The sequence below is a fragment of the Corvus brachyrhynchos genome, unplaced genomic scaffold (assembly GCF_000691975.1).
Source record: "Corvus brachyrhynchos isolate BGI_N302 unplaced genomic scaffold, ASM69197v1 scaffold302, whole genome shotgun sequence".
In the NCBI taxonomy this organism is placed as follows: Eukaryota; Metazoa; Chordata; class Aves; order Passeriformes; family Corvidae; genus Corvus; species Corvus brachyrhynchos.
The window spans coordinates 5,914,982-5,936,906 of NW_008237244.1; the positions used below are offsets into that span (position 1 = coordinate 5,914,982).

General features: G+C 38.6%; 1 protein-coding gene across 6 annotated transcripts in view; it reads left to right on the forward strand.

Moving 5' to 3' along the window:
• RUNX1T1 (RUNX1 translocation partner 1) overlaps positions 1–21,925 on the forward strand; it is a 114,616-nt gene that overhangs the window by 7,747 nt on the left and 84,944 nt on the right. For 2 of the 6 annotated variants that reach the window (XM_017730405.1, XM_017730406.1), the window contains exon 2: positions 11,889–12,061. The exons of 2 other annotated variants lie outside the window; for them this stretch is intronic. In XM_017730405.1, the coding sequence (XP_017585894.1) occupies positions 11,974–12,061 (88 nt within the window). In that variant the 5' untranslated portion in view covers positions 11,889–11,973. Of the gene's footprint in view, positions 1–11,888; positions 12,062–21,925 lie in introns of those variants that run through there. 2 more of the 6 variants (XM_017730407.1, XM_017730411.1) reach the window with 1 other exon arrangement.

The following is a 21,925-nucleotide window of genomic DNA, read 5'->3' on the forward strand; positions in this document are numbered from 1 at the left end:
GGGAGCGGAGAGGGCCGTGTCTGGGTGTGTAGCGGGACGGGGTGGAGGAGCCCCGGCCTGGGGTGGCAGCGGGGCCGAGGGGCTGTGACAGCCCCGGCCTGTCACGCCTAGACACCCACTGCTCACTCCTGGGGTCGTTTTAATGAAGGCTCCTAACTTCCAGAATCCCCGCAGAGGATGACACCGGGCTTTAGGAAAAGTAGCCTCTTTGCTCTTCCTTTTCTGTTGTTTCGGATGGACTTTGGGTGGTGCTTTTTAAGTTCTCTCCCAGATTAAGATGACTTGCATGCTCAGTGTGTGTGTGCACGCTGCTTTAGCAAACGGCTCTATCAGTGGTAATATCTTAAGGCAACATTAAACAATTACCTTTATATTTAAAAGTTTGAAATATTTATACTGCCGTTTCACTTTGTCAAGTGTTTGCACAGATAGATATATAGATATGATCTGGTAACTAAAAGCCTAATTAAAATTTGTTTAAAGCCAGGGGGGCATGTATTCTTGTTGACAGCAGCAGATCGATAGGGTAAGACAATAGAGCCCCATTATTTTACTTCCATTGACTGAACATATTGACATTTCAGGTTTGCGATTGCCTCAGTGAGCATGATGAAACACTGAAATTCATGAACCAACTGTCTGGAGTGGCACATATATTACTGTATGTCATCTCTGCCTTCAGGTTACCTTATCACTGAAGCAGAATGGTAATGGATGGCAGCAAAGTACTTCAGGGGGGTGAGGGCTCTATCAGTTAAGAAGCTGACACATAGCAGGTTTCAGGAGTATCTTTAATTGCACCTAGAATTATGTACAAAGGAAGATGGTCCTTGTTACCTGCTGCTGTGCTTCAGAGTTTACAGGCTCAGAAGCAGACAGGATAACAAGGTACTTATGTTTCATTTTTTATATACATGATTTGATACCTTTAACTTTTGCAGGAGCCCAAGGATTTCTGGTTGTGCTGTTTGCATATTTGCCATGTTCACCAATGGCAGCATCTCAACCCTGTCTTGATGCTCAAGTTCCAGAGCATCTGCTAGACCTTCTCCCAGTCTGAAGACGGCAAGGGAAACAAAGAACAACTTAAAAATAAATAAATGCCCTTTGAATTTCTTTCCCCTCAACATGTTCTAACGACAATGCTCAGGGAATTCAATGCAGTGAGACTATAGCAGAATGATACATACATACATACATACATATATATCTATATATCTATATACACACACATTTTTTCCTTGGTATAAGCACCATAAAAAGAAATGTCTGTGCAATATGTGCATGTGAATGCATAATTGTATATATCAGTTTATATGATCGCATATAAATGCATATATAAAGAAGACCCCTGTTTGGAGAATATGCAATGTGTTTATTATTTCAAAGGCTTTCAAATTTTTTTAAAATCTGGCTGACTGTAGAATGAAACCCATCAGGGTAATGCAGAGATAGAGATTGAAATTAATTTAAAGCAGACAAAGAGCAAATACAGAAGAGCCACTGCAGTTTAACTAATTTTTAAAAGTAAGTGGAATGAAAATATAAAATGTATTTTGTGTGCCATCTACTCAGCAATTGTTGCCATCAAGTGGACTGCCGATGCCCTTTAAGATGGTAAAAAGAAAACTAGTCCTTTATACCATTTTCCTGAAAATGTTAGGTTTCTGTTTGATCAGCAGGTGCTGTTGAGATGAAAGCCATGTGTAAATTTTCAGAAGGCCAAAAGTGTCAATGCAGAAAAGGAAAGTGATAAGAGAAAATGCAATCAGTTTTCCTGTTTTCAATTTGTGCAGGATTTGAAGAGCTGTTTTGTTAAACTGCTACATCTGCTCCAATATGAATATTGAACTACTTCCACTAAAAATAACACCCTATAATTTGGAAGCCATTGCAATCTTTTGTTAATGCAAGTGGGTTATTTGAAAAAAAAAAATCTATTCTGAAAAATCTCCTGCCTAATGTGCATTTTTGTTTATCGGCACTTTTATCTTCAGCAGATAAAATGGCATTATGCAATTAGGAGCATATCTATTTGAACTGGAAAAATGACACTGGATAGCTGAATGTCACTGTGTTGGTAAAAGGATTTAACTCCTACTTTTGAAATAATTTTATTAATAAACTATGATTGTATCTTAAAATGACATGTGGCCATTTCCCCATTGCAGCAATACAGCTTTACTTACTACTGAGGACCTTGAGCAATGTAAAGGATGTTCAGAGTATGACAGAACATTCTTTGGCTTGTTTCATTCCTGATATACCTGCAAATCTTAAGTTTAGGCTCATCAAGGACATTTTATTTAAAGGGGATTTTGGAGTAACTTTTTCCATGGTAAATGAAATGACTGAATCGTATTTGAATGCATATATACAAAAATATTCACAGTTGTGGAGCTGCTAATCCAAGTGAATTCTATGACTTGGAAAGCATAGTATTGGTAGAGCATACATTTTCTATCACAAGCATCTCGGAAGAACATAACATTGTTGATTTTTAATTTAAAAAAAAAACCAAAAAAAACTCCAACAACAACCTAAGAGAAAGGATATGTGTTTGTTATAAGGATCTAAATGAAGCAGGGATAATTCACTGTTACATCTATGGAGTCCCGTGTACAGAACATGAGTAAACGTGCAGAATAGAATGAGAGCTTTTATTGCTTTATTTCAACATAGAGAATTATCTGGTTGTAGTATTAGATAGAATGGGTTTTAGCTGTTGAATTCTAATCTACTCTGGTACTCAGGAACTAATTTTTTTGGTAAGTGTCTGCATGGGAAAGGGCCTTGCTGATGCTTCTGTTTGGTTTTGCAATTGGATTTGTAAGCTTTTGACCTTGGGAGATTTTCCTCAAAGTGATCTGCAGATCAGAAATAATTAAAATTCAATAAACTGAAATTTAAATATAGATTCTGTGTGAGATCCGTGCTTGTGGTAGGTTGTCTAGAAGCATGTCTACTTTATTGCTTGTATTCCCCAGCATAACTGTGTGCACACATGTGCATAAATTTATGTTGAATGACAGAGGGATAATTATTTATACAGATTTTATCCAAAACTCTGTGCTCTCCTGAAACATAACAAAAAGCCTCCCTCCCCAGAAGAGTGTTTACATCCCGTGACAGTCACTAGATTCAAATCTTCTCAACATGAAAGTTGTTTCCTTTCCTCCAAACCTTCTTTTCCCCAACAAAGCTAACCCTGTTAAACCTCACCTTCTGTGGGATGTATACATAGTTATAGACATATGTACGAGAAGTAAATATTACAGAAAACATGGCCGATTGGGGCAAAATGTCCGTAGCCTTAAATAGCTCGTGATATCTGCCAACAGCAGGAGTGGCGCTGAGGAGGCCCTACCTCGGCTGACCTGGGGATGTGAGAGCCTTGGGGAACCTCACGTTCATGCTTGGTGCCTACGTGGGGCTTTCTGCACGCAGATACTGCCGAGCAAATGCTCTGGCGCAGCATGTGAGAGCAGATACTGCCTACCTGAAGAGTTTTTAAACCAAGGAGCTTTTTACCCTGGTTGTGGGATTTTCTGGTACTTTGCACAGGGGTTGGGGTGGAGTCCAGGCCCAAAGTAAAAATTATAGCTGGATGCAGGGTATCCAGATTTTCTTATCTAAATGTTCTGAACACATTCATGGGAATGCTCTGTTTTCTTAATCTTTGCCAGAAGTGCTCCATGCAGTTTTGCTGTTCCTGTTGAATAGTTGCCATATTTAACGCAACGGTTGTGAACGGAAATGGGAATATGGAAAGAGGTACTTTAATGTTCCCTCTCATTTTCTGTAACACATTTTGGGATGCTTGGAAAGGGAGGGCATCCTAGATACTCAAAAGTATTTCAGGATACGTAAAAAGAATTTAGTAGAATTTCTGAAACTTGGGTTTGTTTATATGTCGTTTTTGGGCATGTGTGATATGGTGATTTATTTAGGGGATATGTTTTTATACTCAGTATTATTGATTGAATGTAGTGTTCATGAATGTACAGTTGTGTTGTACAGAACTGTACAGCAACAATATTCCTGAATGATCCTGTATCGTAACATGCTGATTTGGGATCCTCATGGGATAGTTCATAATTTCTTTAATCATTTCAGAAGGCTTTTGATTCAGTTCCACTTTTATGTCTATCAAGACAGGTATACTCTGGCGCTTATAGTAAAGTAAATGTGCAAAGTTCACGGGGGGTAGATTAACAGGTTCTTTTGGAAATTAGGTTGCAGTCTGGAAAGACAGAAGACTCCACCTAGTGGAGTGGAATTTGTATGCACATGGTGGGAGGCAGCGGCGTGTAATAAAATAGGTATCGTTTATGGAGAGCCAAGCTGCTACAGAGAGTAAAGCCCAGGAATTCAGACAAGCATCTGAGGCGATGGTTGTACAACCATTACAAATTGTACCAGACTGTAGTTACTTTTGGAGCTCTAGGAGGCTTATGTACGTCTGCCATGTTGGATGTTTATATGCAATTTGCATAAGTAGTAGGCATTACCACTGGCTTTTCACTTTTGTGGTGCCTTTTATTTGGAGATCTGCTGTCTACATTTTTTGATTTCTGACGGTGACCACACAGGTACCCCTTTTGGTTGTGGCCCAGGTATCATTTTAAATAGCTTGGGGAAAAAAAACCAAACCCAAAATTCAGCCCCCAAAAAATCACCCCTTTTTTTCCCACATTTGCATATTTTTTAGAATACATTTTCTGGTTTTTGCTTCTTTTATTTTTGTAATGGCAGTATCAGAATGCTGGTTCTGTGTGTTGCCATGACTGGTTGTGTGGCATGTTGAGTAAAGCTGTATGTGCTTTCTGGGAGTCACAAGGTTTAACAAAGTCTCTGATGAAGCATCAGATTATATAGGGTTTTGTACCTGTGCTTTGCTGTCCCATTGATTTGGTCACGTTGTGCTACTGGGATGTAATAAGAGGAATTTTAAAGCTGGGATGTGAGTGAACACCCAACCTGAGCAGCAAAGATATTTTTCTGAAATCCTCTTGGAAAATTCATCCTAACATTGAATCACACATGCATTAAACAAGTTCAGGGAGAAAACTCCCCAAGGCTGACAGTGAGAGAGTGAGGCTTTTGCTAGAAAATGGGATGGTTAGGGTGCAACAAAGAATGCTGCAAAGGATATTTGGGAAGAGTGCTCCAAAGGAGCACTTCTGGTGACATCCAGGTGGGGTTCGTTGCCAGAGCCATTAAAGCGTAGCAGTGCCAGAAAAAGCTGCCAACAAATGTGGGAATAATGGCACCTGTGGGTGGTGGCCAGGATGGTTTTTTATTTTATTTTAATGGTGACATTGCTAAAAGTATTTAAGGGTAATGTTACAGAAAGTGTTTTAGGGAGTGAAGTCACTGAGTTCTAGGAACCATTAAGCAAAACCTGTTTCATGACTCTGCTATTTATTATTTTAAAGCTTGATGGCAAACCACTTAATGCTGGAAAAGCAGGCTGCAACCTGTATTAAAGTGTGCTACAGGTGGACAAGGAAACCATCCTACTGAACTGAACAGCCCAGCGTTGTTTCTGAATGTTGTACACATTTCATGTGCACCATGGTAAATTAATGGAACTCCATGAATCTGCAGAGCTTGTAAACATTGAATTAAAGTATTGGAGCTCAGATTTTCCATGGTACTCCCATGCCCAGTTCTCAGTGAAGATAGTGTTTCTTTAGTTTAAATGCCAGTCTGAGGATCTGGACCTTCAGGCTTTCTGTGCTCCCATCTCACATCTGTGATCTTGACAATACTTGTATCAATTCTGAGACTTAGATCTAGATCTCTCCCTAATGAAACGGGCTAGCTCAGGTCCCAGTGCAAAGCAAGGCATTCTTTTTGAATTGTAAATCACAGGCTTACCTGATAAGACTTCTGTATAAAGGAGACAAAAAGCCTGTTCCTTCCATAATAATACTTGCAGAGATTCCTATTGAGTCCATTGGGCCAGGATTCTCAACTTGTGTATCCCAAGAGCTGTTTTAAATTGTGTTTAAGCCAGCTGCCTGCTCCAGACTTTTTCCACAGAAATGCCCAACTACAGTAAATAACAGCTACAGTAGTTGGAAGGGGGGGATCAATGTATAATTTTCCTTCCACATTCTGAGATTTATTGATCCCATCCTCTTCACATGGGGAGCTTCTGATGTTAATTTTCTTTTTTGTTTGTTTGTTCATTTGTTTTTAAGTCCAAGCCTAAATTTCACTATCTCTTACAGAGCTATTATTGGCCACTATTGTTTTTATTATTCCATGGCTCCTCTGGGGAGAGAAGGGTGGGCAGGACCTCAGTGGCATTGCCAGAGCAAGTCATCAGTGGCCATTTCTGCCCCTTAGGAGGTCACAGGAAACAGGTGGCTGTGTTAATTGTCCTCACTCCCAACTCTTGTCCTTCCTGGAGGGAATTCAGAAGTGGTCAGGAAGTGTCAGCTCTACTGTGTCCCCCCAGGTTCACTACTTCAAGCATTCATAATAATTTGAGGTATGTGACAAGCAAGGGAAACTGTCTGGGAATCCTTGCTGTCCCTTGTAAGCTGAGTGGCTACCTGGCTGTGAGGGCTGAATGCTGTTGTTGCAGAGTATGTTTGGGATTGCAGCTGGAATCCAGCAGAATAACAAAGAATTCAGTTAAAAAAAAAAGAAAAAAGTATTTCCCTATCATATACTGTTTTCCTTCTTTCAAGATACTCATAAAAGTCCTAGGTAAGAAAACTACAAAAACTCAAGAGGTGCATGACATATTTCTGGAAACTATGATCTGCTTTTATCTGGTGAGTCGAGGATTGAGAATGTCAGTGCATTTTCTGCTTAGGCCAGTTTTTATTGTCTTTGTTGCAACTGCACCAACAATAGTCTTGGATCTCTAAATGCCACTCAGTCCTGTGCTTTGGAAAAATCAGTTCGGGTCTTGCTACTTTATATGAGATTCTTCTTAACAGCTTGCTTGATTTTTTTAGCAGTGAAGGTGCACAGCTTTGCGGAGTGTCTGACTGCAAATGTGGCACCCAGTGCTGTAATTACCAGTAATGTTTCTATGAAGTATCTTTTGGAAAGTATTCACTCATGCTGGAAATGATGTGAGTTGAGTAATAAATATACTAGTTATTTATCTGCCATATGCATTTGGGGTGAAAACTCTAAGCTTCTGCTCAGGTGTACTCTGGATATTACTGAGACTACTTGGCTAAATAAGGTGGGCTGCAGGATTATGTGGCTGCTGAATCATACTGGTTTCTGAATCACTCTTACAAAATACCAGCCTGAAATACTAGCAAATAATGAACACATTGTGCTTGGATGGGTACATTATTTAAAGAATAGCATTTTTAAGCAGAGTATTTTGTAAAATGTTAGTTCAAGAACCACTTTGCAATTTACTTCCATCAAACCCATTGTACCAGGAAAATATCTCCTTCAGAAGGGAAAAGGTGTCAGTATTGTGGAAGAATATCTGATTTTTATCCAGCTATTTGCTATTTAAACTCCCTTCTTTTCAGTGCAAGGAGATCAGCTGACAACAGCAGCAACCAAATCATGTTTGCAGCTGGGCAATTACAGTAGACCCTAAGATCTGCAACTGTCAACCATGAACGCAGATGCCTTCAAAGTTCTGTTTTTCTTCCATGTGGAAGTCGTTGGCATGGAACAGATGCCTTCATTTTGGAGAAACCAACCGCTGGATATAATTGGTTCTCTCTTGTCTTGTCCTCTAGGGACAGTCTCTCGCAGATGAAATTAGATGAGAGGGAAAAAAAAAAAAAAGACACAGGCACACACACTCGCACATGACACAAAGCAGGAGTTTTCAGGATCCCTCTCTGTTTTGTCACGTGGAACTGTTTTCAGCTGGAAGGTTTCACTCCATTTTTAGCACTTTACACACACACATAATGATGATGCTATATGAAGAACATGCAAATGAAAATATGTATCTGGCCAAAGTTTATTATTAATCTAGGCATGCTTGTTTAAAAATAAGACAAGCATATCCAGCCCATATTACTTTAGCGTTAAATGTTGACTTCTGCCATATCTGTTAGTGCTGCAGTCTCAGAAATTTTAAGTTAAGTCTCAGAAGAGACGAGATGCTTTAAAATCTGTTTTGTTGCAGTGGTGGAATCGAAGTATTTTCATCAAATGGTTTGGTAGTTGTTAACATGGGAGCAAAAAAACAAGTAGCAGACTTCAAAATTCACGTAGCATTACAGCCATTCAATCAAGAAAGCATCTTTACAGGAACTTCAGCAGAGTTAGTCTGATGGACACCTGTGATGTGCTGTTGTTGGGAGCCCTGTGGCAGAGTACTGAAGTGACTGTGTCCTCTTGCTGCAGACACCTAAAATGAAATGATGGTGAATGGACTTAGAGGCTATAAGAGAGAGGGAGAACCTGCCTACCCTGTGCCTGTCAAAGGGTTTCTGTCATCCCGTCTCTGCCCCGGTGTAACAGCTACCAAACCATTGTGATTTGTGTTACTTAATTATACTATTAAAATGAATTTATACCAACTGTAGGTTATATTAATAAGTGCAGTTGTGAACTGTGACAGTCAGGCAGTGGTGTGTATTCTTGGGTAGACTGGGTACATCGAGGAGGTGGGCACAGCAGGGATTGGGGACTGCCAGGAAGTAAAACTGCCACTGTTGGTGTCCAAGACCCTGGAGGCCTCTCATCTCTGAATGCTTTTTCTTTAAGTTTTATTTCCTAGCACAAGTTGGGGTTTTTGGTTTTGGTTATGGGTTTTTTTTAAATACATGTTGCAGTTTGAGGTATCAGTCCATATTTTACATGATGCATTTACTACTACTGTAGTAGCCTAAATGTCACCACCAGTGAAAACTGTCAGGAGTTATCTTGGTCCTGCCTTGATCTGAATAGTCGGTAGAATACAGTTGGCGGTTTAGACACTTGATGTAGCTGGATAGCTGCCCTGCGCAGTGGTCCTTTGTTTCCGGCTAACCCCCGGGAGCTGTGTGGGTGGAGGGCATTCACAGGGACTTTCAGCAGTTAGAAGGAAGCCCCAGGTAAACTTGGTTTTGAACTGATGACTCTCCAGCTTTTATAAAGGGAGATTCTTTGCTGTAGGACTCCAGTTGTGATTCTCGGAACTTGAGTGTGACAATGTGCTTGCTCTAAGCATTGTATTTCTGAAGAACCACATATTAAAGGGAAAATTTAACTGGGGAAGTGCTTAGGTGATGAAGGGATTTCTGGCAGTAACTAGGAAGTACAATAATGGTTGATTTCATTTGAGGCTGATCCTGATATTTGTAGTCTTTACATCCTATTAATTCCTTGAAAGATAAGCTGATACAAGAATGATTTGCCAGGGCCAACGGCTCTTCTAAAAATCTTGGCTCGGGTTATATCCCCCTTCTCTACACATACAAGATAAAAGCACCGTGAATATGAGGTTAACTGAATTCAAATAGAAGACTCTCTAGAGTTATTGCATTCCTTAGAAAATAAATACATTTCTCATATGGTTGAGATTGATCAAAAAAGTAATCTGTATGCCAGTGATTACATTCCCATCTGTGATTAAGGTTTTCTGTCTGCATCTGGTTTTCACATTATATTTCTGTAACAAGAATCCTTTATATGGCAGAGTTCACTCTCTGTATTTTCTATTAGCTGCAGCTTGAACTACTGCACAGATCGCAGATTTACACATGTGGTTTTCATTACTTCATACCATTGAGAAAAAGTAATATTTGTTTGGGAAAGTATGTTTTTCAAAATTTCCATGGTAATACAACATGTTGATCCTTTTTTATAACACTCATGTAAGACTACAAATTGTTTGAGGCATTCTGCTTTCAGTGAAGTTCAGACATAGACAGTTTTTCATGTATTTGAACAACAGCAGCAGTTTACAATTCAGGAAGCAAAAATACATTTAAAGAAGGAGATTAGTGTAGAATGGGTATAGCAAAATGCATCCATCACTTTGGAAAAATGTGGCATATAGAAAAAATGAACATGGGCCTGAAACAAAGGAAGAGTAGCAAATTGAAGTGATGTCTTCATTGTAAAGTGGATGACAGTTTTTTTTTTTTTTAATAAGAACTTTTTTACAGTAAGATGCTTAAAATCTTTTACCAGTCATGAAAAAGGAGTATGCTATTCTGCAGACAAAAATATTGAATTTTTATGTTACATAGTTTAACATATTTGACCATAATTGCTTCTAGTGGCCAAATTAGAAAAGGTTAGCAAAACATGAATACATCTTTACAGATGTCTGCTGTGTAACTCTGAATCCAAGATACGATGTTAATTTAATATTCCACTATAAGACAGTATTTAAACCAGATTGTGCTATCATCACTTGGTACAAATGTTTAAATGATCTCAGTGAAATTAATAGGGCCATTTGGTCAGTGGAGGATTTTTCAGTTTTGGTACGGGCATGGGTTTATGACCATAAAAATCAGATCAAACAATAACAACAATTCAGAGAATGCTGTATGCATTTATGGAAATTTAAAGTGTTACACAAAAGTCTGGGCAATTGAAAAGTACACAATTCATGCTAGGGCACAACTGAAAAGTAAATTTATTGCCTATGTAAGAATATTATGACAACTAGAGAATTGCATACAAAATAAAAATAATTTTGTAAAAGTAGTTATTGTACCCAAGTTGTGGAGTCCTAACCACATTTTGGAGATTATTTTCCAAATGCCAGAGGCAATTGTGTCACTTTGAGAGCTCTACAGTTGCCAAATTCTGGGTAGAGTCCTGCAGTCCTTACCACTTGTTTTCACTGAAATCAGTGGAATTTTGGCTTCTCTCAGGACTGTGGGGAAATGTCCGACCACGAACACTGGAAATAAAGAAAGGACTTTGGTGAACTCCTTTGTTCTGTAACCTTAACTTGGGAAGGTTTGTTTTGATTTGAGAAGGGTGCTTGTTTGTGGGAAAGACTGCAATTTCTAGCACAAACACAAATGTGATCTTTTGCAAATGCCCTTGGGCGATGCATTTTTTTGCAGAAAGATCCTACTCCAGGGGAGGGTTGGGGGTGGATTCTGGGTTAGATGCATGAGCTGCGGCCGGATCCTTGTGCATGCTTAACTTTATGTCTCGAAATACTTGAGTAGTGGTTGCAGATTGAAGCATGTACATAACTGTGTGTGCTTGGCTCTGAAAAAAACTTTCTGTCTTGACATAATTATGAACCCCTGAAAAGCATATTAATGCCTTGGAAAAACTGACAACACTGTAATGCAGCCTTATACAAATGGCAGAGTATTTGTGTAACCCAAATAAACAGGTTTTGTAGGTGTTGGAGTGGGAGGGAAATTGCCTTTTGAAAAGTGGGAAGATAATTTGTAAATATATCAGTAGCTTTTTGATCTGCCTTTCTTTGTTTAAATGTGTTTGCTGTTATGACTTACAAATCCAAATTAGTATAGCAATGTGTAAATTGGAAGATCTCTATTTTTAGTAAACATTTTGATTTAATAAATGATTCTCAAGAGCTTCTGTTGAACCAGGTAAAGTATGTAATATTTTATATTATATGAATGTATTTAAACCTAAGCATTTTTACAGAATTACTAATAGGTAGAATATAGGCTGCCCTTAATTTGTTGCCTTCTATATGTCAGCTGTTTTAACTGAGCAAGTTATGAAACAACTTTTGTTGAAGAATTAAATTAATACAGTTTTAAAGTACTACCTTATATTAGCTAAGAAAATGTGGTTACTTGGTTTAGAATAATGTTTCTTGTCTTCCCTTTTAATTTAAAAGACAACTATTATCATGCAAATGAAGGGGTGTGGTGCTTCAAACTGGCTGTGATATATGCTTTTTTTTTTTTTTTTCTTTTCTTTTTTTTTTCATTTGTTGTTGTCAATAGAAAAGATTGATCTCTGGGCTGGTGAACATAATATCTGTCCCAGTCAGAAAAGGAAAGAGGAAATTAGCAGAGCGATTGGTGGAGAATGATATCTGTCAAAAGAAACACTTGGAGAGCACTGAGTTTAGTGATAGGTGACTGCCGGAAAAAAGGGAACTTTGAATTTTGTCAAGGTAAGGAACAGAAAAATATTTGATTTTATAACGTGAATACCTTTTAGAAGTTATTCTTGTGTATATAATGACTTCACCTTGCCTTGTGAACTGTAATTAAAAAAAAAAATCTTTCCCTTTAGCCTCCAAAGAGTCTGCCTAAATCAATGAAGGTGCTGTCTTCATTTAATACCAATAAGAAAGAGTACTGCAATGCTAATAAAATCCATCACCCACGACTTTTAAAAAATTCTAAATACATATATGTGAAATTTTTAACTTTGGGGTTCTTTTTGTGTTTTTAATGACGTAATTGCTCTTTATGTGTCGTGTAAATATTCCTTTGCTGGGTTGTGGAAATTATGAAGTTCAGTTTTCTGAACTGTGAATTGGAATAGTATTTGCAACCAGGTTAAGAGACAGTTGTAATCACATTGGCAAAATGGTTGGTTGTAATTCAGTGGAACCCTCTGATAAACTCATTGCATTGTGAATCCGTGGTAAATTTGATTGAGATAATAATAAGAATAGATATTTCTGCTGCTTGTGTGCAAAGATTTTTACTGTACTAGAAAAGTAAATCTGCTATTGCAGGACAAAATTTCTAGATAACCTATGACAGTCATTCCTGTCTTTACTGTAACTACATTTTTTATTCTAAAATGGTGTGTGTCTGGATGGCAAGAAACTGCTAAACTGATTTTAAATGCTTTCCAACACTTGGATAACTTTCTTTTTCAGTGTTGGACCATGTCGCCTGACATAACTTTGATAGAGTATGGTACCAAAATAAGATGAATAGTGTCTGAGTACTCTTGGCTTTGCCCTGGATAGTTTTAAAGGTAGCTCAGCCTTGATCATATTACTTGTTTTCCCACCTGAGACACCATGGTCCATGCTGCTCTGCCTGTGGGGTGTGGAGAGATGGAGAACAGCTGAGAGTGCCAGTGGGAGCCTTGGCACATCGCCTTATGGCAAGGGCCAGGCCTGAGGTTTTGTGTACCAGTGTGAACATACTCTTGAAAATTAAATCCTAATAAAAATGAATTTGCATTCTAACTTGAGTTCCTAGCTCATTTTAAAACAAGTAAATGCTTTTGTGGGACCTTCGTGTACTCGGGCAGCATTGGAAGGGAATGAATATTCTTAGCAGGGTTTCTTCTTGTGTTTGTATTTTGCTAATTCAGCAGTGTATAGCTTCTGACTAATTTCTCCTTTTATCTACAGTGTTATTTTTCAAAGTGTAAATGTACCCTGTACAGGTGGTTGTTGGTTTGTTTCTTTTGCCATATGGATCTTCATAAAGGATTTAAAAAATAAATGAATGTAAAAGTAAAGATGTCATGCCTGAAGCATGCAGTGCTGGCATACTAATAGGAAGTTTATTGTGGTTTATTGCTGTCAGAGCATTGCAAGATAATGGAAATTTCCTACAACTTGGGGGAAAGGCTTATTTTCTAATAACATTCATTTAAAGCAAGGGAATGAATACAACTAAAATTCATTTCATCTCTATAAAGTCTGAGGAATCTGCTGAAGTATTCACAAAAGGAAGGGAACAGCACGTTATCGCTGTTGTTAACTGTGCGCAGGTCATGCTCTCTGTATCACCTGGGTGCAGACACACCCCTGTCGTGGTGAAGTTGCTGTATACTGTGTGATTCTATTCCCTGTGCAGTACCATCATCTGTAACCTTATACCTAAATAAGCCCATCTCTCTATGACACATCTTACAGAGTTAATGATATTGTATAGTTTTCACCTTGGTAATGAAGAATTCAAAACTGCTCTGTAGCTCTTAGAGATCAGTGCTGGTTAACAGTTCTTAGATCTTTGGCCATTCCCATTTTGGCATTTACTTGAATTGAGGTGACTGGGTAAGATACCTGCATCTGGATGTATTTGTTTGTCACATGCTCCAAAATTTTAGTCTTAAATGGCCAAAAAGCTCCAAATATTCAATTTTTTTTTATTTTTAAATTTCAGTGAGTAATTAGAGATGAAACCAATGCTGTTTGAGCTTAACTTAATCTGGACTTTGCTGTGGCTAAGAAGATTTGGCTTGCTATTTGAAACCTAAATGGAATAAAATGCAAAAAAAAGGTGTTTTGAGTCTCTTGCCCCCTTGAAGCAATGGCCTCTTGTAGCAATGACTACCTCTGCTGATGTGACCCCTTTCAAGCATCCTCATCTTTATTTTGCTATTGCAAAGTCATCTTCTCTTGGTTTTCTTTTTTATCTTCAAAACAATTGTTAGCTTCCCATGTATCCTAAGGAGTAGAGTGAAAATAATAAAGTCCCCTTCTAACATACCATAGATGCAAAGGAGTACAAGTGTATTATAGACAGTGAATTGTCCTTCCAGTCAGAATTTCATCTGTTCATGTGGCACACACCTGTGGCTTGCTGGCATTCCTCTTGATTGGAGTGTGAGAGAGCTTAGTGAAAAACAAAGCTGGGATGACAAGGAGAGACTCCATGGCAAACATGGGTTACTTCACATGTTGTAAGAAAGTGAAATTCAAAATACTGGTTTGGAGACAGCTCCCTGGTATGTGGGAGCATGTATGGGTGACTCTACAAAGGGAACTGGTGCCCTGCTCGCTGCTACCTTGAAAATAAGGCATTTTTCTCTCTAGGTCAGGTTGATTTGGGCCAGTTGAGAGTAGTGGCCGATTTCTCCAGCTTGCTTTCTGAGCCAGTAAGAGTATCCTGGGCAGCAATCCAGCTTTTGAAGTTCAAAGAAAATAACTCATAATCTATATAAAATGCTAGCGGATGGGGAAGGGAGGAAATTTACAGAGAATAAGTCAGTTTGAGAAAAACTGTTAAAAGTAGAATGTAAGGGGAGTGTGTGTGTGTGACATTAGTATTTATTTTAATTTGAAAATGTGATCTTTGAAACATTTGAGGTGAGCAGAGGATAAGCTCTTACAATATGATATATTTATTAGTAAACTGAAACCAAACACTCCAAGTTCCTTTTCCAAAGTGGTTTCTTTTTCCCTGAATTTGCAGAGTTTGGGTTCCTTCTCTGTGCCCCCCCCCTCCACTCCCCCTGAATGTAATGTGTCTCTGATAACATTAATGGGCTTTGCCCCACATGGAGCAGCAAGTGTATTGTACCACTGCTCACTGATCCCAGGTCAGTGTGATGCGTGAAATCAATTTATTTGAATCTCTTTGCCTGTATAGGAATTTGGCAGTGTGCCAGTTGTTTTCATTTAATGTTCTTTGTGTTGAACACAGACAAGCAGTCATGCTTTTGTACTCCTTTTTCTTCTGGGCTCTTCTCTTTTCAGCCAATATTCTATTCTGTGGATTTTTTCAGAAAGAAGTAGGAATGTGTTACCTTTTTTAAAAATAATTTTTGTTTAAATAGCCTTTAAAGAGTGTAGAAACTAGGTCAGTCACAGAGCAGTCCTGTGTAGGGTTTTCTACCAAGTATAGGTAGTAACACCTGCCCTTTCTGATTTCTGAAATTTGGGGAAAAAGAGAGAGAAAACACTGGTCTATTTTTCTAATGCCTAGGTCTATGATTTGTGTCCTCTTGTAAGACAAAGACTCTTCAATAATGCTTAAATCAGAACAATTTTATTTCTAAATAAGTGAATGTCTGTCTGTTGGCTGGACAAATTGGCAATATGTTTCAGGATCTTTTTGATTTTGAGTAATGACCTTAAACTAGACATTAATTTGGGAATCCCTTGCCTCCTCTTTCTGTCTGTTCATCCCCTCCCCCCAATAAATTTAATATTCTGAATGGCTGGCTGAAGAACAGCTACACCCAAGCACCCATTTCTTTCATTTTTTCCTTCTTTTTATGAGAAAGCAGCAAGGTGTTTTGAACAGAGCAGATAATTTAGCCCTTCATAAACTGGGGGTGGGAGGGAATAGCAGCAGATATTTCCAGAAGGATTTGTTTTAGAGCCTGGCGTCGGGAGAGGCAAGAGCAGCAGTAGAAGGCTCTGCTGATGCTTGGGGCGGCTGGTGCGGAAGTTGATGTGCAGAACCGCGGAGCCGCGGCACAGGGGTCAGACTCGTACACATCAGCCCCGTTTCCTTGTTTAATTACCTGAAGAGCAAAACATCCAGGCTGGGAGTGTGTGAAAACCCAGTATCTCGAACAGCAGTTTGCTGCTCTGACATCCTGCGAGGCCAGCCCCGTCTGTCCGCAAACGTCAGGGCTGGTTCCTGACAGGGGGCTATCTCTGCCGGGCCTCGGTTCCTTCCATTCAGGAGGCATTGTGTAGAAGAGGGTTTGGTCAGGAATTTGAGGTTCCTGCCGGTTCTTCCAGCCCGGACAACCCTGTGACAGATAGGCATGATTTTTTTCTTCTAAAGAATAATAATAATAAAGAAAAAAATTGGCTCTTTTTAGTCTTTCCTTCGTAATTCTGGCATTGGTGTAACACTGACTGAAACAAAACATTAACCCTTTTGCTTTTGAATTCGCGCCTTTTTTCTGTTATTTTGATTCTTTTTTCTCTTGCTTGACCTCTTATTTTCAGAAATCAAATCTTCTGAGGAGAAAATTATTTGAGGTGGATTTTGTTTTATGCAGCAGTTAAACTTTAGAAAGTGGTATATTTTTCATAGTTATCATTTATATAATCATCATGCTTGGCATATTAAGTTTGTCATTTTAAGTGTGCTTGGCAGCATTATTTTTCTTTCTCCCCTGGATTCAAACCAAGCTAGTGTTTGTTTCTGGCACATTAAAACAGTAGTGGCAGCTATCAATGCTTCCATTCTTATTATTCATGTGATTTTCTTAGGTGTCCAGTTTGGTGTTCAATTTTAAAGTGTTGGGATAAGGGTCAGTTTTAGTCCTTGCTCCTCGTAGCTGCTGTTCGTTGAGGTCACAGGCAGAGTTCAGGTTTGGGTTCCTAGATGGGAAGTGTTCATTGGGATGTAAAGCTCATGCTTGCAGCTGAAAGATACTGTATGTTTACATAGGCAAAGGCCTTGGATAGGTTGTTTTGGTTGTTTTTGTCTGGTTTTGTTTTGTTAGTTTGTTTTTGGTTTTGTTTTGCTTTGGTTTTTTTATGTCTATGTGTGAAGAATTAAAGTATGACTTCTTGTTTAAATGGTAAGTGAAGAACATTACAGTTATTTGTACAATTTCAATACTCGAGTTTATAACATAGTGGTGTTAATAGTTGTACTGGTAGAACTTAAGATTGCTGGCTACAAGTAGTAAAGGGAGGGAACATAATTAAAAAGGTCTTCCAGCAAAACTGAGTGTGTAGCATGTGACTATTGCCTTTTATTGTTGTGGGCAGAAGCTGGTCCAAGAAAGATATTTGTGGTTGCAGGAGTAGAGAAGGAGAGCTGAAAATTAACTAAGGTTTCATTTCCTTTCATGCTGAAGGCTTTTGGTCCAGTCTGTAGAGTTATGCCCACAGGCTCAGCAAACATATTCATGTGCTAGGGATTTTGGGTACTTCATTGGTGAGATTGAAATCTTTTGAGCAATAACTTAGATTTTCCCTGCTACTATTTCATTGGGAATTTGTAATACAGATTTAAGGGCATACTTTTTTTCTTGCATGCAGACATTGCCAGGTGAGGATTCTGGGGACCCTCGAGTAAGAGAGGTAGCCTTCAGTGCATGTATGCAGTCACAGGAGTCAGCTACAGAGCAGGCAGACCAAAAGTCATTGTCATCCATTGTGCTACTAATCCCCCATCTGAAAAGGATTTTCAGGGGATGGTGCAACGAAAGAGCTGTTACAGCGTTATCAGATGATAATTGTGATCTAATGAACTCTTAAATATGTACAATAATCCTTCACCTTTAGAATCAGGTTGCTTTCTTCAGTACAGACTGCCTAGGTTACTCTGGTGTAAAGGTGCCTTTAAGTAAAAGTGGATTACTTAGACATGTAGTTTTAAATAGCTGTCCTGTCATACTGTAAAGAAGCCATAATTTAAATAAGCATTGCTTTTATCTGTAGGATGAAAAAAAAGATGGTTTATGCATTGTGGTCGGTCCCATGTCGTATAGGGTTTGTACATATAAAGGAAATTATGTAGCTCTATAAAAGCGCTGTCTGTTAGTTAAACCTTTACAAGTCATGTAAGTTGTGTCCCTCTTTTCCAGTGTTTTAATTGCCTTTGTTTTTTTTTGCAGAGTTCATAATCCAATGAGCTGTCCATGACCTCTAGCCAACTATTGCCCACCTCAACCCGCAGTCCATTAAATGAAAAGTTCTCCATGGATGTGTGGTGACAACAACCACCACATTGTCTTTCCACCTACCCATGGTGTGTCTAGAGCCTCTTTGAAAATGATAACAAATGATAGCCTTTACACCATGGTTGCCACTCAAAAATCCCTTGGTGATAATGGTTTTAAATCAGCATTCTGTTTGAAAAAATAGTTATCTTGGCCATCTCCACCAGCCTCTGCTGTGACAATCTTAAGGAAATTTCTTACAGGTAATAGTTCCCAAGATAGTTTGGGCTTTATTAAAACTGGCACCTTGCATTGTGCCCAAACATTTGCTGCTGCTCTTTGCAGATACTCTCCTAGTGTAAAGTGGTGTAATTTGTTCTTGGTATGAAATTCCACTTTATAATCTACATTTTTCTGCTTCTCTTCTGAATGGCTACAACAAAGCACCATGTGGAGTATTTAGATAAAGTGAAGTTATATTTAGAGGCCTGTGTTCCTCAAGGCTCCTCCCAGTTCCTATAGAAACAAAGATTTTGTATTTTAATTTTCCTCAGCTATGATGGGATTCATCTGGGTCAGACTAGAAGCACAGAGATTAGGTCAACACATTGTGCTCCAGGGAGCATGATGTGCTCCTTCAATAGCACTTCAAGTGAATCCCATTCTTGCTTAGTTTTGTAGGGGAAACCTAGCTGGCACAGTGTTTTTCCCTCAGTGTTAGAGTGCTGGTTGTTGCTATTCAATTTATGTGCTAATTGTGGATAATATTTTATGGTAGTACTCACAGCTTGAAATTCTGGAACTTCTTTTAGCTGTCAAGGTTAGTGGAGGTGGGAGAGGATAAATGTCCAAGGCAGCTGGAGCAGAGACAAGTCATGTAGAGTTGGAGAAGAGAGATGTGTAGCAGAGTGAGAAGGTGGCTGGCCCCAGAGTCATGGATTTAGGAGTAGATGTGGTGGCAGAGAGAAGACAGAGGCCACTGTTTGGAAAAGTGAGAGAAAAATGTGATGGAAGGTGTAACTAAGGAAACAATGGAAAGAAAAAGATTTGACTAAAATCAGCCACCTTCCTTTTGTCCCTTACAAATGATAATGCTTTTCTATCATCAAGGGTTGAATGAGTCTATGTACTGATTCTGCTGTGTTTCCAGATGCTGAACTGCATTAGATCAGTTCATTTGGTAATACTGCTTGGCATTTTAGCAATTGCAGGGTCTGGCAGTGGGTTGTCCTATTATAACTGTGAGAAAACTCATCCATAAAAGAACCACTGTTCTGTTAGGACTTAGTTCTCTTCATGTAAAAATGTGGCCTCATGCCTTTGTTCCATTAGACCTCCTAATTCATCAGGGAAACTGAAAATACTTGATGATGAGGTGACTTTCTCACCTGGCTCTGGAAAGCAAATAATTTAAATGAGGAAATAATGCTTAGCTGTCCTAGATATGCTGAAATATTTATTTACAGTCCTCATTCACTTGCCCTCTTGAAATTACTCAGTAGTTGACAGATGTCATACTAAAATAAAGCATTAATAGTAAACACCAACATGCTGTACCGTGGCACTGCTGTGATGTTACAGGCACTACTGTGTGTATAAAAACATAACCAGACATGCAGAACAGCCGTGTTTCCAGCCCATTACAGTGGAGGCCAGTGCAAAGATTTTGCTACCTGATGTAAGAATAAGCTTTATTTTCTGAATACTTGTCAGTGTGTTCTACAAGCACAACCTTATATTGTTGGGAAAAATTATATACATATAGATAGATAGATAGATAATTTTATATATATAATATATATATATAAAATTTTATATATATATATATATAAAATACTATTCTTGAATTTCCCTTGTATTTCTGATTACTATTGTGGTTTGCAAATTTGTGTTGAGCTCATCAGGAACAATAGCTTTGTGTGAAGGCCCCTTTGAATGAAGTTTTTGTACCATTATAAATGTAGTAAATAAATACAAATTGATCAATATATGACAAAAGGGTGAAGAAGAGAGGTCAGTAGGTAAGAATATTTGCATATAAACCATTTTCCCCTTGTTGAAAATGGCAGTACGAGCATAAATAAATGTTTTGTATTGCTGTGTATTTGCTCCACCTGGTGGATTTTCCTGGAAGTGTTTTTAATCTTCCTAATAAGGGGAAGTTGGCCTTAATATAGAAGACATTTCCCAGAGTAAAAGCAACTTCCTTCTCTCTTTTTCTCTTTCTCTCTTTCTCTCTTTCTCTCTTTCTCTCTTTCTCTCTCTCTTTCTCTCTTTCTCTCTTTCTCTCTTTCTTTTTCTCTTTCTCTCTTTCTCTCTTTTTCTCTCTTTCTCTCTTTCTTTTCTCTTTCTCTCTCTCTCTTTCTCTCTTTCTCTCTCTTCTTCTCTCCTTCTCTTCTTTTCTCTTTCTTTCTCTCCTTCTCTCTTGTTCTCTCTTTCTCTCTCTTTCTTTTTTTTCTCTTTTCTCGTTTCTTTCTCTTAGTAATAGCATTGCAATAGGCAGATTTGGGGAAAGAAAATATAATTTGATATTTGTCTTGGCCACACTTTGTCAGCACAGAGATCTCTATGAAGCATAGCATTCCAAATCCATTAGTAATTACAGTTTATTCTGGGGCTTATTTTGAGTATTCTTGGACTCATCTAGAGATTAGTAATTGCTAAGTCCAAGTCTGTGGCTTGTAGACTTATATGTGGTCAGTGAAAAGGAGGATTTGCTATGACTTCCCCCCCCTCCCCCCCCCCAGTTCTGAGCCCCTCGATGAGAAGTAGCAGTGTTATCGAAAAAGAGAGGTACAATGCTTAAGTGTTAGTGCGGTACATCAGCATAAAATCTGTCTGTCATTAAGCTAGCTTTGCAAACATTGTTTTCTTTGGAATTCTTAAGGACTTGGTTATGCTTTGATCATCTCATTGTTCTCCTTAGGTTATTTTTTTCCTTTAGAGTGTAATGGCTCCCTAACAGAAGGTGAAGTTTAGAAAATAGTGTCTCCATATGCAGGGGATTTGGAGACCTTTTTATTGTCTTTAAAAATGTCATTCATAGCCCTCATTAGCATTTATTGTTGCAAGCATACAAGCAGAAAATGTGAAATTGGTATGTCATGAATAGCTCCACAGAACTCTAGAGCCCTGAAATTTTGCCTGCAGTGTGGTGTGGGCCAGGCATTGAGAGAAAGCTGGCCAGATGGCTGCCAGCACAGAGCAGAGCTGCAGGTTTTTGTCTCTGGTGCTGAGAGGAGGGAAAGTTCACTGGAGCATACGCTGTCACCCCGTGCATTTTAACAAAACTAACTCGCCATCAGTCAAAACGGGGAGGTGGTGACATTGAAACAAAAGTTTTCAATATAATGTAACAATCCTTGTCAAATGAATAAAATATGTTTAGCTAGTGTCACAAATATTGATATGTTGCAGAGAAAAATGCAAGGCTCAAATTTATGGCTAGTGGTAGATACGCTTTCACACAAATATGCTCCACATTATCTTTATTATGAAGGTCCTATACATTCAAAAGACATCGATTAGAGGTCAAAACTTGGGTTAATATACTACAGCAGGAGGAGTTTCCCTACCCATGTTAAATGAACAAACACCCTGAGCTTCAAGTCAAAAAGCAACTGATAGCTTGAAACCATTTTTTTCTTCCCTTCTTCTCCCCTCCCCTCCCCCCCTTCTCCTTCTTTTTGTATCTTAAAATATG